General features: G+C 47.5%; 1 protein-coding gene across 4 annotated transcripts in view; it reads left to right on the top strand.

Moving 5' to 3' along the window:
• MTOR (mechanistic target of rapamycin kinase) overlaps nucleotides 1-17127 on the top strand; it is a 107621-nt gene that overhangs the window by 60193 nt on the left and 30301 nt on the right. For all 4 annotated transcript variants that reach the window (XM_083628356.1, XM_083628354.1, XM_083628355.1 and 1 more), the window contains 2 exons: nucleotides 13638-13713; nucleotides 16501-16640. In XM_083628356.1, coding sequence (XP_083484482.1) covers nucleotides 13638-13713; nucleotides 16501-16640 — 216 coding nt within the window. The remainder of the gene's footprint in view (nucleotides 1-13637; nucleotides 13714-16500; nucleotides 16641-17127) is intronic.

The raw sequence follows: 17127 nt of genomic DNA, 5'->3' as shown, positions 1-17127 counted from the left end.
GGTCAAAAGATTATATAAGAGGTTGGGGGTGGGCTGATCCCACTTCTAGCAGCCCTTTATTAAGAGAGCAAGGGTGACTTGGATTTCTGGTATGTTTTTCTGACTGCCTCAGAGGAAGGGACCCAAAAGCCAACTGGTTCGGAACTGGGAGGGAAAGGGCTACGTCATGCCACCTGTCAGATGCCCAGCACACAGAGAGAAAGTTCCTGCAAAGTCTTGTGACTCAAGCAAGCGAGCCCAACCCCAACACTGCCAGGTGCAGGTGGTATAACAAGTAGCAATTCTGAACTGGTCCAGAGTCTGTCCTGATCCATCAAGCAGTGAACACGAGCAAACCCCATTCCTTAAGGGAAATTTCAGTAGGTACAGTTCTCACATTACAATACAGTAAGTAACAGTGTGAGAAACTAAGATATGAAAGCTAGGAGCTAAATGGCACCTTAAACTATGGTTACCAGATTTTTTTTTCCAATGAATCTGAGGAACTTTTTTTTTTTTTAAGCAGAGTAGCAACAGTGAGTCAGTAGTGGGGATGGTGAGGCAAAAGACCCTGGGCCCAAGCACACATGCATATTGTATAAAGGTGCAAAGCCCTTCTTTCGCACCCTGCGAAACATAAATGCGCAGAGTTTTTAAAAAACTGGGCAATGGCGCGCCGCCCGCCTGTGACTCCTGAGCCTTCCCCAATCTTCTGCCCCCTTCCCCCTTTGTTTTGACAGATCAGGGGAGTCGCGGGCGGGCGGCCAGCCTTTGCCCTGGAGGGGCACAAGGAGCACGGTTTCTCTGCCAGGCAAGGTGCAAAGCCCTTCTTTCACACCCTGTGAAACATAAATGCGCAGTTTTTTAAAAAACTGGGCAACGCCCGCCCGAGCCTCCCAAGCCTCCCCTGATCTGTCAAAACAAAGGAGGAAGTGGGCAGGAGATCTGTACCAATGGATGTCCCTGGTTCCCCTTCGGCAGTGGGGCGGCAGCGAGCAGCTCCTGAAGCTAGCCAGAGCCAACTGTGCTACCAGGCTGGCTCCGGGCTGCTGAGGCTGCCACTGCCACATTTTCTGGGGACAGATTTGCAAATCTGGGGACTATCCCCAGGAACAGGGGACGTCTGGTAACTCTACCTTAAACCCAGGTTATGGATGCAGCAACAGAATGTCTATGCACGCTTTTTTAATAACAAAGCTGAAAATGAATGAACTGCAGCTAAAATATTATGTTCATTTTTCACATGGTCTAGTCCTTCCCCTGCCCACCCCCCTAATATTCTTAAGAGGGTCTCTTCTCCAGTCTTCAGAGAGTAGCTGGAAGTGGGGAGGCAGAAAAAGGTCCTTTCTTTCCACTTTGCAGCTTTAATCTGAAATCTTACGCGCAGCACTGCACCTAGAGCTCAGAAACTGCTCACGCTAATGAAATTCCCGGTCGCAAAATGCACATAGATTAGAACTATGGGAGATTTGAACGCTGATAGGTACAGTTGCTCACATCATAGAATCTCAGACATAGTGAGAAGGGGGACCCCAGGGTGGAAACTACTCTGCTGGCAGAGACATGTCCAAAGGGGATTCAGTGCATCTCTTTTAGCTCCCAGATACCTAATACAGACAGACTAGCTGTGGTAATGTGTTTACAACTCTTTAGAATTGGAAACAGTCAAGGATAAACCGGGGTTGTCCCTCCACTGTCAAAAGCAGCGAACCTTTCAGTACTTCGCTGGGAATCGCAAGTACAGAGAGTTGCTATTGCATTTAGGTCTTGCTTGCGGACTTCCCATTGGGGCATCTGATTGACCACTGTGACAATAAAATGATGAACTAGATGGACCCCTTTTGGCTTGATCCAGCAAGTCTGCTTTTTGTTCTTATGCTGTCATCTCAACTACTGCCATGGAGCCAGATTCTTGTTCTGCAATTGCATTTCTGCATGAAGTGGCTCATGCATGGATGAAACCTGATATAAATAAAACACAAAACCTCCAGTAGATTTTATTTTTTTAGGTCTTCCTGGATCAGTTTATTTCCTTTGCTTTTTTTTCCCTTTTTGGTGGGTGGTGTTCTCTTAAAAGGGGTGGGGTAGAGCTCTAGCAAGTAGAGCATCTTCTCTGCATGCAGAAAGTCCAAGATTTAATGTCTGAAACCCTGGAGAGCCACTGCCTGTCAGTGTAGATAATCCTCAACTGGATGGACCGATGGTCTGGCTTGACTTGATATCATTGCAGTCTTTGTTTTATGATATACAGTAACTTCCTATGGTCCTACCTTTTAAGGAACCACCCTTTCCACATTGATCAGTCTACTGAGGAGCACCTTCATGTCTGCCACACAAACATTTGTGAATTATACCGTATTGGCCTGAATATAAGCCTCACTTTTTCCCCAAATTCCGACTGTGAAAAGTTAAAGTGTGGCTTATATTCACGACCTTACAGTATGCAGCTAGGAGTGTGGGACAATCAGTGCCAGGGGCACGCCATGCATAGTCCCCCGTCCTCTCCCCCAAGGCAAGGAAGGGAGAGAGAGCGAGGAAGGGGAAAGGGCGCCATCAGTACAGGTTGGCTCTCCCCCTCCCCCCTTATGCAGCTAGGAGTAGTGAGGAAGTGTGTGGCTTATATTTGGGTATTTTCTTTTCTTTTCCCCCTCCAGTTTTTAAGGTGTGGCTTACATTCGGGTGCAGCTTATATTCAGGCCAATACGGTGTGTCTAAAGCACACAGCTAGTCCAGGGAAACCTAGAGGCTGCAATCCGTGCTCTTCCAAGTCTGCATTTTACTGAGAAAGATCAGTTGAAGCGGGCCAGCTGCCTCTCATGGAATCTTGTTGATCATTACTATCCTTCTCATTAAGGAACTTAAGCAAGATCAGTAGTTGCCTCTGCAGTCAAAAACACAAAAAAGCCCAGTTTTGAAAAAGTAAAACCATTCCACAAATTTTGTAGCACCCCCAACTAAGAAGAAAAAAGCATATTGTTCCCAGGAATGCTGCAAAGCCACACAAGTTAGTTTGCTATAACTAAGAAGGTCTTTAGTTTGGTCGGTGCCCCTGTAGTAGAATGCCTATGGGTGCTCCATGCATGCCACCTTGACTTCCATGTTGGAAGGAAGGCGGGATATCAACATGCTAATAGCTTCACATATTCCCTGTAGGAGGGAGGGAGAAGAATTTCTGGAATTTCATCCTCCTGTCCCAAGTAGCACTGCTCACTTGCACGCACCCGTGGTCTCTGGCTCCCATGCTTTCTGTGACCTGAGATGCCACCAAATTTCTGCACTCAGAAACAACGGGGATGAAAGATCCACATTTTGCTCATGTTGACGCAGATTATTTTGTACAAAAATTTCTTGAATGGAATTGCTTTTAAAGAAATACATGGGGCGTTGACCCCTCTCCACACAGTCCTGACCCTTGACCTTTTTCATTCTCTCTCTAATCCCATCTGAGTCTCCTCCCAGCCACGGTTTCGCTTGTTCCTAGGGGCAAATTCTTATTTGGGCCTCTTGTGATGAGAAACATATTTGTCAAACTGAAGGCCAAGGAGACGAGCGTGATGCTCTGTGTGTCAGTTGTTGCCTCCCCTAGTTGTCCTTGTTCCTTTTGCATTTGTCTCCTTTGTGCCCTGGTATCCCTCTGCTAGGATTTCAGCAAGGTGTTTTGTTTTGTCGCTTCTATGCCAGTGTTTCTTAGAATGTGTGTGCTCAATTTAATGATGCAGGTGGACTATCATTTAGATCAGGGGTCAGCAAACTTTTTCAGCAGGGGGCTGGTCCACTGTTCCTCAGACCTTGTGGAGGGCTGGACTATATTGGAGGGGGTGATGCTGCAAGAGCACCACGAGCCCTGATGGCTGCTTACCTGTGTCTTGTGAGCGGCAGGAGCTGGCGGCGGCAGAGGGACAATGAGCGGCGCATGAAAGGGCTCCGGAGAGGGGCTGCTTAAAATGGCGGCTGCCTCGTGCGCTGCTGCTGCTGCTGGCACCAACAAAGCCCAGCCCCCTTCCTCCTCTAGGCAGGGCAGGGAGAAGCCAGGAGGAGGGAGGGAGGAGGCAGCGCCTCCACCACCACCTTGTGAGGGAGAGGGAAAGAACGCACATGCTGGCGATCCACGTGGCGATTCCCAGACTGTTCGTGGGCCGGATCCAGAAGGCAATTGGGCCTAATCTAGCCCGCAGTCCTTAGTTTTCTTACCCATGATTTAGATTGTGTGTCACCAATATGACACAAGTGCCCACAGACGCCTTCCTTGGTGGCATCAGGGTCCTGTCTTCTCACTGAAATTAAGCGGGAAGCCTTCTTTAGCCAATAGCTTTAGCCTAAATTGCAGCACAGGTGCCATTTCATGGTAGAGGTGCTTACAGCTAGGGAGTAGAGAGTTGTGACATGCCTGTAGTGACTGTGGCAGTTGCTTGGGGTTGAACCTGATACCAATGTGCCCGAAAAGGTTGAGAACCCCTGTCTTGGATTATTTTGTACAATGCCTTAGCTGCATAAAGTTCTGTGGGTCTTGGCTGGACAGGCAGAGTGACATTCCAGGGCCAAGGTGGGAAATCACCAGTAAGAAATGGTATCCTGTTGCTGTAAAGCACATGTGGTGTGTGTCTCTTTCTCAAGCCAACTTAACCAGCCTTTTAAATAAACCTACAAAAATTACAAGCCTGAAAGAAATTTTGCTAGCTTTACTAGAGTCTGGCAGAAAGCTCCATCCCTAGAAACATAGGAGTCTGTCTTATGCTGTGTCAGACCATTGGCCTATCTAACTCAGTGTTATCAGAACTGACTGGCAGCAGCTGTCTGGGGTTTCAGCTTGAACCCATTGAAATGAATCTAAGTTGCTCATGTCCATTAACTTCAGTGGGTCTACTGTGAGTAGGACTAGCATTGGATAAAACCCTTTGTGTCTATGCTCTGTTCTTCCTCTGCCAACTGGTCTCTTTCCTCTGCCTGGCTACTGGGCAAATGTTTTAAAACACAAGACTGGTTTTAAGCTCCACCCACACTGTGCCAGCTACTAGCATTGCCTACTGAGCTCAGTACAGCAAGTGGGGCCACTGGCTAAGTAGCTGACCCCCCCCCAAGGACCAGTGGCTATCCACAAGATCAGGCATAGCAAACCTGTAGTCCTCCAGATTTTGTTGGACTCCAGCTGCCATCAGCTCTAGCCAGCATGGCCAGTGATCAGGGGAGTTGCATGATGGGAGTTGCAGTCCAGAAATAACTGGAGGACCACAGATTCTACATCTCTGCCCTTTGAAGCTTCAGCCTCTGGCACCTCTCCTCTGTCTGACATGTTTTTCTCACGATAGAAGACCTGAGAGGCTCCCACTCTCATCCCCAGCTCATCCTTGGTTTTCCCATTTTGGTCTAAGTTGCTTCTTATCTTCTGATTTTTTTTAATGCCACTTCTGAAACTGGATCTGTGCCTGCTCTGAACCATGCTACCCACTTCTGGCTCCTCAAGAAAGACAAGCAGGAACACCAAAACCTCACCATGGCTGTATCCAACTAAGTTCTGGAGTCTGACCATTGCTATCGTTGGTGTGACTCCTTTGAGCAGTTTTCTGACTTGTCTCTGAAGACCATTTAAGCAGGGCCTATTTTTCAGATGGGATGCTGGGTTAAATGTGCATGGAGGGCATGCTTGCAAACTGAATTGGCCATGAGACCCTTATGCAGGGGTGTGAAGAAGCCAAATGTGGCTCTCCAGGCCTCCCTATTTGGCCCTCTGGTCTCTTCCCCAGGTTACAACCCTTCCTCAGCTGCACCCTCACCATCCCCAGATGTTTATGCCTGGCTAGAATGTGTCCCTCTTGCTTGCCTGGATGGAGAATAGAGAGAGGGAGGGGTGTAAAAACTGGCCTATGCTACAAAGCTAAAATTCATATTCACAAACCCTGAGACTGGGAATGCTGGGTTGGTGTATACACTCTTAGACTTCACATGGTGGTATTGATATGTCAAAAGCTGAGGCTTTGGGGAATCAGCCCCCAAATGGACACATGCATTATTCAGCCTCCTGCTGCCCTATGCAAGAGAGAAACCTAGCTCTAGACATCAGGTGTCTGGGGAAAATGGCACGTTAATGCAGCTTCTGGTTCGTCAGGCCTCCTCTACGTCTCTGTGGACTTCAACCTTTTGGTAGCCAATCTACCAAAACCATTTTAAAGTCCCAAGGACTTAGGCTGCAACCCTAAACCAAATAATTGCAGAGTATAAACCATATTAAACACAGTGGGATTTACCTCTTGAGTAAACACTCTTAGGATTGCTCTGTTGAGATGATCAGCAGAGAGAATTATTTCTCCAGAGCCAGCCGGTCAGTGAGGAAAAACATCCACCTGTTTCTTACCAACAAATGTTGAGAATCGCAGCAACAGCATGTGGCAGTTCTGTCTGAGAGGAATATTAGCCCCTTGGGGTGATATGCATGAGCTTAAAAATATTTTTCTCTTTCTCTGATGCTTCCCGCTTGTTGAACAGTAACTGGAAAACAGTCTTGTAATTCCTTAAGAATGTTAAAGAATTTCAAAAGTTGATGCCTGAGTGTCCAATTTGATGGTTTGGGGCCAGAGTGTGTTTTGCCAGTTGCCTGTGGAGGTGGCAAAAGCTACCCTTGAGCTTTTAAAAAATGTATGTTTTTTTAAAGGTGCTGTCACAGTTCTTCTTGGAAGCTGGTTGTCTAAACAGTTAGTCACAAGCTTCTAGGAAAGTCTATATTCTTTCGCATCCCATCTGACCCTGCTCTTTTCCAGCCTCAAAAGAGAACTTCCATCTGTTTTAAGTGACTCTCTTCCTTACAAAAACACACATTCCAGTTACTGATGATAAAACAACTTCCATAATCTGTCAATAAGCCACTAATAACAGCTGCTTTCACACATGCATGCACGCACACACACACTCAAAGACACGTGACAAATCTTTCATACTTGGAAGAAATTATTGTTGTCTTTGGTGGGGGACCTTGGACCTGCTGGCCCAATTAGGCCCACCAGACGGCTCTGTTTGGCCTGCAGGACCATCTGAGCCAAGTCACACCTACCTGCTCTAAACCAGACATCATATATGACATCTGTATGGGCAAAAAATGGGTCACCTGGTGTAATTATGAGCCCAGGTATTTGACAGGTAAGTGGCCCCATGAGGGCAGGGAGGAGATTAGAATATTGCCCACCAGCCAGATTCAGTTTTCCACCCCTGCCCTGGTATATGTAATGTGCAAGTAGTTTTATGACCTTTTTTTTATTATGCAGAACTCAAGTTGCCCAGATGTTGGCTGGGCCCCAAAGGCTAACTTAATGTTCTATTTCAACCCAGTTTCAAGCCCTGTTATATTATTCAATGGTCAAAACTGATTTGTTTATTATTTATTCATCAGTTTGATTTAAATAGATAATCTCTGCTCTCGAGGTTCACAGTACAAAGACACAGCACATGAGGAAAAAGAGACAGGAGGGAGGAAGGGAAAAACAAGCTCATGTGTGTAAAATCACAGTTGTTATAACACAGTTAGATAGTTCTGGCTATGCAGATTCTGGCTACCCAGAAGACCAGCAACTCCTTGTCAGTGGTGAATTCCTTCTGTCTTTCTTTCTCTGAGAGCACTATTCCCCCCATTCCACCTGCCCAAGATTAGATCCAGGAGCAGAGCAAGTGACAATGTCCAGGCCAGGAGGGCAGGGACTGTTCATCTTGGGGTCAGCATCTTCCCCCAAGTCTTGATTTTTTTCCAGTATAAAGTCTGGGATGCACACACAAGCACAAACTCTTTCAAAATGCTCTTACGTAGCCCCTGTTTGTATTTCAAACAGAAGATCCCAGCAGGTTGTATATCTGAGTCTCCATCTGCAAGCTGATAAATTATAAGGATCAACATTATTGTCAAGTGGATTCGGCTCTCTTGAGGAGAGGGAATTGAAAATGATGTGTGTGTTTTTCAAAAAAGAAACGTTTGTGCTTCTTCCAAGATTTAAGAATATGTGTGGTCCCGCTCAGCCTTTTGTTTTGAAGTATAAAACATCTTGTCTCATTCTCCTTTTTGACAAGCTGTGGAAAGGAGAGAGAAGTTAGTGCCAGAAAGTGGCAGCAACAGAGCAGCCATAATTATGATAGAGGGTGGGAAAGGATAATGGCCAATTTGTCAGTAGGTGTTGACAAGAGAGATAAAGTTGGAAGTAATTAACTGCCTGACATACAGGGAGTGATGTTTCTGCCTGCCAATGGGACTGTGACGGCCATTTATCACTTTTACAATGCACTACAATGAATCACTCTTGCTCAAGGAGGAGGAAAGACATTCCCTCCCTAGAACATCAGAGGTTTATCTCCCAAGTCCATCTTCTGTCTCAGAGGTGAGAGAATCCTGGCTTGCTGTTTTGTCGATAAGGATAATGTTGGTGCTAGCGAGTAATTGGGTGACGATTTGGAAGCTTACAGCCTGCTGCAGGGGATGGATAACAAGGGTTTTATTACACCAGTGCTTACAACTCTGCATAGCTTCTCGTAATTGGGGCTAGACCTTCGCCAGGATCTAACCTTGTTGGTTCTGTGAGTCTCTTGGTGACGTTCAGTATTGTCAGGAGGCATGGTGTGCTTCTGGACTTCCTGACAGGGACAGAACCAAAGGATGTTATTTTGCAATAGCTCTGATCCCTGCTTATGGGTTGGTCCCAGAATATAGGGATGAGGAATTCCTTCTTTGGCATGTAGACCATTGGTGTATGCCTGCATGGTGCTTCTCGGATTGATTCTGTCAACAGACCATGAACTTGTCTGTTTTTAAGCACTGTACATGAGGCAATGGCTTAGGAGAAGAGTTGTGGTTCAGTGGTGGCTCTCACAAAAGATCGCAGTCACAAATAGGATTGTGTAACAAGTAGTGAAAGAGACCGTGCTGTCTGTCAGCGTTGACAGGATTGAGCTAGCTGGGCCACAGGCGTGTATTGGTATAAGGCAGCGCCCTATATCTTGAGTGAAGGGATATGGCTCAGAGAAGGTGCCCCCGTACCTTGTATGGAGAAGGTCCTAGTTTCAGTCTTCTAACTCCAGTTAGAAGTATCAGGTACAAAGTGACAGACAAAACCCTGCCTGAGACCCTGGGAAGCCAGAGCTGGTCAGAGTAGGTGAAGCAGGGCTTCATTGACAAATATTTGTTGTTGTTTTGTCGTGTCTGACTCTTCGTGACCCCATGGCCCAGAGCACGCCAGGCACTCCTGTCTTCTACTGCCTCCCGCAGTTTGGTTGAACTCGCGCTGGTAGCTTCGAGAACATTGTCCAACAACCATCCCTCAATCTTTCCCAACATCAGGGTCTTTTCCAGGGAGTCTTCTCTTCTCATGAGGTGGCCAAAGTATTGGAGCCTCAGCTTCAGGATCTGTCCTTCCAGTGAGCACTCAGGGCTGATTTCCTTCAGAATGGAGAGGTTTGATCTTCTTGCAGTCCATGGGACTCTCAAGAGTCTCCTCCAGCACCATAATTCAAAAGCATCAATTCTTCGGTGATCAGCCTTCTTTATGGTCCAGCTCTCACTTCCATACATCACTACTGCGAGAACCATAGCTTTAACTATATGGACCTTTGTTGGCAAGGTGATGTCTCTGCTTTTTAAGATGCTGTCTAGGTTTGTCATTGCTTTCCTCCCAAGAAGCAGGCGTATTTTAATTTTGTGACTGCTGTCACCATCTGCAGTGATCATGGAGCCCAAGAAAGTAAAATCTCTTACTGCCTCCATTTCTTCCCCTTCTATTTGCCAGGAGGTGATGGGACCAGTGGCCATGATCTTAGTTTTTTTGATGTTGAGCTTCAGACCATATTGACAAAAATACTGACCTGTAATCCTTCCTGTGTTCCAATGTAAATGTAAACATCTCCCCTATTGTAAATGTGTGTGTGCGCGTGCTGAGAAGCCTGAGAGAGGATGCTCTAGAAAGAGGTTCATGACTAAGATAAAAAAAATTGAGCCAGGACTTCCTCGCTGTTCCTCTTAAGAGCTGTGCTACAGTTCTGTACATTCTTATTATCAAGAGGAGTGATAAGAATTTGAAGTTCTGTTTGACTATTGCCTGCAGTTTGTCTAAATGGGAATGTATTAGCAGGGCTCTTAAAAAAAGGTCCTCTCTCTTCCTTGTGCGGTATCCTAGAAAAGCTAAACTTACTCTGAGCACTTACAATTTGCTCTTAAAATAAAGGGGAGTGCGTAGGCAAAAGGTTGCCATCAAGCGGGCTTCATGAAATCCCAGCCAACCCTATAAAACTAGAAAGTCACAACGCAAAGCAAGTGTGTGTGGCCAGAGTGTCGTTGCCTGCCCTTTTATAAGTCGGCCAGGTTTTCTCCAGAAGCCCATAAAACCCGGCATGAATTTGAATCCTTTCATAGGGATTGCAGCGCTGGACTCAGCTGGGTAGGTCTGCTAGGCTCAGAGGGTACCAGCCTGGCCTATGCTTTCTCCAGACAGGAGACAGGACAACGAGGTGTTGCTGTTCTACCACGTTAATTCAGTGTTCTCGAATCATTGCCAAAAGAGAAGCTCATCGGCACATCTTGTGCTGGCTTGTTTTCGGGTGGGTTTTCTTTTTTGACAGACTCCAATGCAAGAATTGTGGACGACTCCATCCTTGCATATGGTTCTTTGCCAGACTGGTGCCCCACGGACTGTAATTCCCATCAGCCTCAGTGACAGTAGTTGTTAACTCTTTGCTATTTTGTTGGTTTGCTGCATCAACTGCAAGAATGTGAGCATCCAGCCATCCGTACCAGAAACTGGTGAACTCAGATAGCGGAAGGGGAGTGGGTAAAGCAGGGTGAGGAGAAGAATGCACCAGCCAGGGAAATAAAGTGAAGCTATTCACCACTAAAGGGACGCAGGTGGCGCTGTGGGTTAAACTACAGAGCCTAGGACTTGCTGATCAGAAGGTCGGCGGTTCGAATCCCCGTGACGGGGTGAGCTCCCATTGCTCGGTCCCTGCTCCTGCCCAACCTAGCAATTTGAAAGCACGTCAGAGTGCAAGTAGATAAATAGGTACCGCTCCGGCGGGAAGGTAAACGGTGTTTCCATGTGCTGCTCTGGTTTGCCATGCTGGCCACATGACCCAGAAGCTGTACGTCGGCTCCCTCGGCCAATAAAGTGAGATGAGTGCCGCAACCCCAGAGTCAGCCATGACTGGACCTACTGGTCAGGGGTCCCTTTACCTTTATTCACCACTGTCAGAGCTACCCTAGGTCCCAGCTCACTAAGGACCAACGCTGCTTCGTTGTTAAGTATAAAAGTCTTTATTGAAGTTCAGTTTCACTTCCAGAGCCGCAGCGTGCAGCCCCACGTCCAAAGTCTCAGACCACTGATGCTCCGTCTGAGTCTCCTCCCCCTTGACACCAATTTAATAGTCTAGCCTTGCTCCACCTTCTCCGCTGCTCCTTCCTCCTCTGGGTCCGCCTGCCCGCCGGGGTTCCGCCCTTTCTAGCCTCTTCTCCCGCTGATTCCCCTGAGCCTTCTCCCTCCCTCCGGCGGGCTTTAGGAGCTGGTTCCCCATCCGGGTCTCCTGCTGTTCCGCGCGCCTGCACATTTGAACTTGGCGCGCGGGCCCAGCCAGCAGCTTTCCTCCTGACCGTTCCACTGCTGCTGTCACTGCTTCCCCCTTCGGGGGGGCTAGCTGCAACTGACCTCCCCTCCGTTGGAGGCGTGGTCAGCCCTGACTCCCTCTCTGGAGGAGACACTGCTCCTGACACATGTGACTCCTCCCCCCCACTACGCTCTGGTGGGGAAACTGGTCCTGATCCTCCACTGCTGCTTTGGGGTTCCCCTCTGGCTCCTTGTTTCTGGTGCGTCCCCCCTGGGACCCCCCTTGCCCTGACCATCGGCGCCCCCTTCTGGGAATCTTCTGATTCGCTGGAGAAGCTCATGGAATCTCTCGGGCCACTGTCATACTCCCCTACGCTGCCCTCGGATTCTTCCCCTTCGCTCTCCCAATCCTCTCTCCCCAGTGCTCCTGCTCCTGATTCCCTGACAACCACTAAGAACCTAAGAAGAACCTACTGGATCAGGCCAGTGGCCCTTCTAGTCCAACATCCTATTCTCACAGTGGCCATCCATATGCCCCAAATGGGAAGCCCACAAGCAGGATTCAAGCACAAGAGTATTCTCCCCTCCTGTGGTTACCAGCAGCTGGTATTCAGAAGCACTGCTGCTGCCTCCCAACTGTTGGGGGAACTGGAAACAAAAGGACAGGAGGAAAAGTGAATGTCCAATGCGTCCAGGCCCTTCATCAAGGCTTTTCATATACAGAAGTTCAGCCTCTTGGTCTCTCTCAGTAGAAGAAAACAGTATAATACATAGATTGAACTTCTGTATTTGAAACTCCCCAATAAAGGACCTGAGAGGTCCAAAATCCATTGGACATTCACTTTTACTGCTGCCGCTTTGCTTCCTGATCCTGCCCCCTAAATTTGCTGGGCGTTTCTGCCCCACCTTTGCAGAAAGGGGACAGTCGATGCTTCTTCAAGAGAGTAGCAAACTGCAGGGCTGAAGTGGGAGAGGCAGCTGTTTAATATAAAATGTTTATTTCTTCTTCAGTCCTTATGAGATCTGTCTTAAGGGCGCTTAAAACCTCTAATTCTTTTGAGGGATTAGTAGTCTTTCTAAAGGGAGCGGGGAGGGGGACTTCCACCAATATTTTTTTTAAAATAAAAACCTGTTATGACTGGATGCCCATAAAGCCCTTGAATACGTGGATGTTCAAGAGAAGGAATAGGCCACGGGTAGGAAGTCCTAGCTTAAGGGAATGCAGCCTAGAGGAAATTAAAACAATGACATGCCATAGACATGTGAGCCTCAGCTGAAGTCCCCTGCTGCCAACTCTGCTAAATCTTGTTCAAAGCCTAAAATCATGTGGCGGCGGCAGCAGCTGTTTGGGGGGAATGGAAGGCTTGGTGGCTGAGAACAGTAACTGCAGCAAAGGTGTGTGGAAGAATCGTGCCTATGAAATGGGCAATGCTGGTTGTCTTCTTTTTTTACAGATGGCTTCTCATCTTCAGTATCCACTTTGTACCAGATTAGCAACTGCATCAGTTGTCCGCATAAATGACTGATGTGACTTGCACTATGACAATTGTGCCATCCAGGTGTTGTGGGTCTACAACTCCCATCAACCCGGATCATTGACCGTGCTGGTTGGGGCTGATAGGAACTCAAGTCCCACAACATCCTGACGGCCGCAGGTCTCCCATCCCTGAACTAGACTGTCACTTGCCTTTACTGCTGCATGCTACCTCCCATCACACACCTGCCATCTTTTAATGCAGGGATGGGGAGACTGTGGCCCTTCAGATATTGCTGGACTACAACTCCCATCATCTCTGACCATTGATCATGCTAATTGGGCTGATGGGAGATGGAGTCCAGCCATATATGAAGGGTACTAGGTTGACTAAGGCTGCTTTATATTCTCCTGTCATTGCACATATAGCAGGGGAAGATTGGTAGCAGTGGGGAAACTGCCATTTTATGATTGTTTATGGTGCTGTTTTAAAATGTATTTATACTAGTTTGGTTTGAACTTGTTCCAAAAAAAATATTGTTTGTGGAAGCTGGAAAAGCGGAATATAAATAAATAAAACACTAGGATCTGCCCTAAATGACTTTTTATTCCCACTTACCTCTTTCCAGTATTAACAATAAACTGCAGCAACCAGAGGCAGCAGCCGGGGTTCTGGAATATGCCATGAAACACTTTGGGGAGCTGGTGAGTAGCCTCTTAATTCCCCATCTCCCTGTTTTCATTTTGAGAAAGAGGGCCACAGCTCCATAGTAGAAGACCTGTTCAGCTTGCAGAAGATCCAGGTTCAATCCCCAGGCAGGACTGAGAAGGATTCCTGCATGAAATTTGAAAGAGCTGCTACCAGTCCATGTAGACCATACTGAGCGATAGGGACACATTTTTCCCAACTTAGTATAAGGCAGCTTCCTATGCTAGCCTTTCATCCGTAACCTTACTTTACTTTTAGAGCAGAGGTTCTTTACCTGTGATCCTTGGATTCCTAGGATCACGGGCTTTGGGGGGTCCATGAACTTTAGAGAATGTAAAAATATGACACACACACCCCCCATTTCCTTCCTGTTTCTTTGAAAATTGTCTTTGTGAAAAAAAATTCTGGGGAGAGCTTCCGTTAGATTTCCAACGAGGTCTATCACCCCAAAAAGGTTAAGAACCACTGTTTTAGAGGAGGGTTCAGACTAGAGCATCTGCTTTGCATGCAAAGCTCCCCTAGCATCTTCAGATAGGGCTGGGGGAGGAGGAGACCACTGCCAGTCAGTGCAGCCAGATTCATAGTCGGACTTTGGTATGAGACAGCTTTCTATCTGCATATGAGTGGAACCCATAATCCCCTGATCACATCAGCAAGCTCTGCATCCTCGCCTGTTTTGAAATGATCTGCCTGTGGAGCCCCAGAGGCCAGACCTGCAACGTCTCACGTGGAGGGGCACTGAAGTGTGGCATGTGTTGTGTGTGTGTGCAGCTTTATCCTGCCTGCAGGGCCCTCAAAGAATCCACTGCTTGGCATAACGTCGCAGCAAGAACTGCCAAGGGCTGAGCAGAAAAGAACATTGGCCTGGAGCCCATGTCGGGGTGGGCGGGCAGGAGGGGGTTGCGGGAAGCAAAAAAATCCCAAAGAAATCCAAGTGGTAGCTTGTCCCCTCCCCTTCTTTTCCCCCCTTTTAATCCCTTGAAAATGAAAATCCTTAAAGAAATGAGAGGCTGGTGAAAGTGTTGGGAATTTGAAAACTGTCATTGGTCGGCACGTCTGTTCTTTTTTACCGCTCACCTTCAGAAAATCTGGACTGCTAAGGCCAGTAATAAGGCCTTAGTATCCTTTCCCTTGCTGCTGTACAATGCCCCACGTGCTTGTAGGCTGTCTGTCTGCTGGGCTGTTCCAAACTTCATCCCCTGCTGCTCTTGTTTATATGTGTTGATGCTACTTAGACTTGGAGCTGATGGCACAGCAGGCAGTGGAGGCTGGCTCTGTTAGGGCAAAGGGGATGTTGTCCCACCAACCTCAGCCAGCCTCCACCTGCCTGCCTTCTTATTTACATCCAGCCCTGCCTGTCAGCTTCCTCCTCTTCCTTAGTCTCAGTGTTGCCCTTGCAGGACTCAGCAGGCAGGAGAAGGGGGTGGGCAAAACTAGAATGAATTGACTCTGCCTGCCATTGGCTCTGGCTTCCCCACCTGCTGGTGTCTGTGCCTTCTGCCCTACTGCCCGCAATGGGCACCAACCACCAGTGGTTGCAAGGGAGGCTCTACTTCTGTCCTTGGGTCTCCCAGTGGTGTTTGCTGATGCTCAAAAGGGATGGATAGATTTTAAGGAGAGGGAGCCGAGAGCCACATTCATCTTCGGCTAGCCCTCTGGGGGCCATGTGCCAGCAGTGACTCCCACGTGGAAACACACACACACACACACACACACACACACAGAGAACTGCCCTTCCTCACACGACCCAGGCAAACCAGCCAGTCATACTGGCCTAGATGGACCAATGGTCTGATTATTATTCATCCCTTTATTTTTCATCCATTTACCTAGGGCTATATCCAACTGAGCAGGGGCGTGGGTGGCGCTGTGGTCTAAACGACTGAGCCTCTTGGGCTTGCCGATCAGAAGGTTGGCAGTTTGAATCCTTGTGACAAGTGAGCTCCCTTTACTCTGTCCCAGCTCCTGCCAACCTAGCAGTTCAAAAGCACACCGGTGCAAGTAGATAAATAGGTACCGCTGTGGTGGGAAGGTAAACAGCATTTCCATGCACTCTGGTTTCTGTCACAGTGTTCCATTGTGTCGGTAGCGGTTTAGTCATGCTGGCCACATGACCCAGAAAGCTGTCTGAGGATAAACGCTTGGCTCCCTTGGCCTGAAAACGAAATGAGCGCTGCAACCCCATAGTCGCCTTTGACTGGACTTAACCGTCCAGGGGTCCTTTACCTTTTACCTTTACCTTTATATCTAACTGAGCCCTGCTCAGAGTAGATTGACTGGTGCAAGGTAATGTAAACTAATTTGTGTTAGTTGGAACCTTGTAATAGTGGTCTGTTATACTTAATTTTGGTATGGATATTTATTCTACCATGTGCAGTTCTAGGTACCCCCTTTACTTTTTGGCATCTGTTGTATGTCGTGTCTTATTAAAAATAAACATATAACAACATTTTTAAAAGAGTAGACCTATTGAAATTAATGAACCCATGGTAGTCATGTCCATTCACTTCAGTGGGCCTACTTTGAGGCAGACTAGCATTGGATACAACTCCTAGGTTTTTATTTTCCCCCTTCCTTTCTGCAAACATCTTCCCAGTGCTGCCTACACAAAGCGTTCCCTCCCGTCATGCTAATGGCATAACTATAGACCTCGTGTGAGACGGGACATGAAAGCATATGAGACTTGCGTCTCTTGGGTCTTCTTCTTTACTCCTGCCACTTTCCCACACTAAAATTTGCTATTTTGTTAACCCTCTCTTCCCGCCTCTTCCCCACTTTTATAGGAAATTCAAGCAACCTGGTATGAGAAACTGCATGAATGGGAAGATGCTCTGGTGGCCTATGACAAAAAGATGGATACAAACAAGGATGACCCAGAACTGATGCTGGGGCGCATGCGCTGCCTGGAAGCCCTGGGGGAATGGTAAGACGAGCCAATGTGGTATGGTTAAGAGTGTCAGACAATCCCTACTTGCAGATGCACATTGGGGGGCTGTCTCTCAAACTAGCCTACCTCACAGGGTTATTGTGAGGATAAAATGAAGAAGGGGTAACCTGTGTATGGCACTTTGAGCAATGTAAGGGGAAAGTCAGTTATAGATCCAATAATACATAAATAAAGAGCATCTTATTAGCATGCTAAAGGCCATCCATGGCGTCTCCAGGTAGGAGTGGTATTTGTCCTCTGTCAGAAGCCTGGAGAGCTGCTGCCAGTCAGCATAGACAAAGCTGAGCTAAGCAGACCAATTATCTGATTTGGTACAAGGCAGCTTCCCATTAATCTGTAACTTTATTCAGAACCATGCTCAATTGTAGAACATCTGCTTGGCGTGCAGAAGGTCCCATGTTCAATCCTCAGGTATCTCCAGGCAGAGCTGCAGGAGACATCTGTCTAAAGGCCTGGAGAGCTA

Source organism: Podarcis filfolensis (assembly GCF_964270895.1).
Source record: "Podarcis filfolensis genome assembly, chromosome: 8".
NCBI lineage: Eukaryota > Metazoa > Chordata > Lepidosauria > Squamata > Lacertidae > Podarcis > Podarcis filfolensis.
Note: the sequence above shows the minus strand (reverse complement) of the source record. Positions and strands in the feature narration are given on the sequence as shown.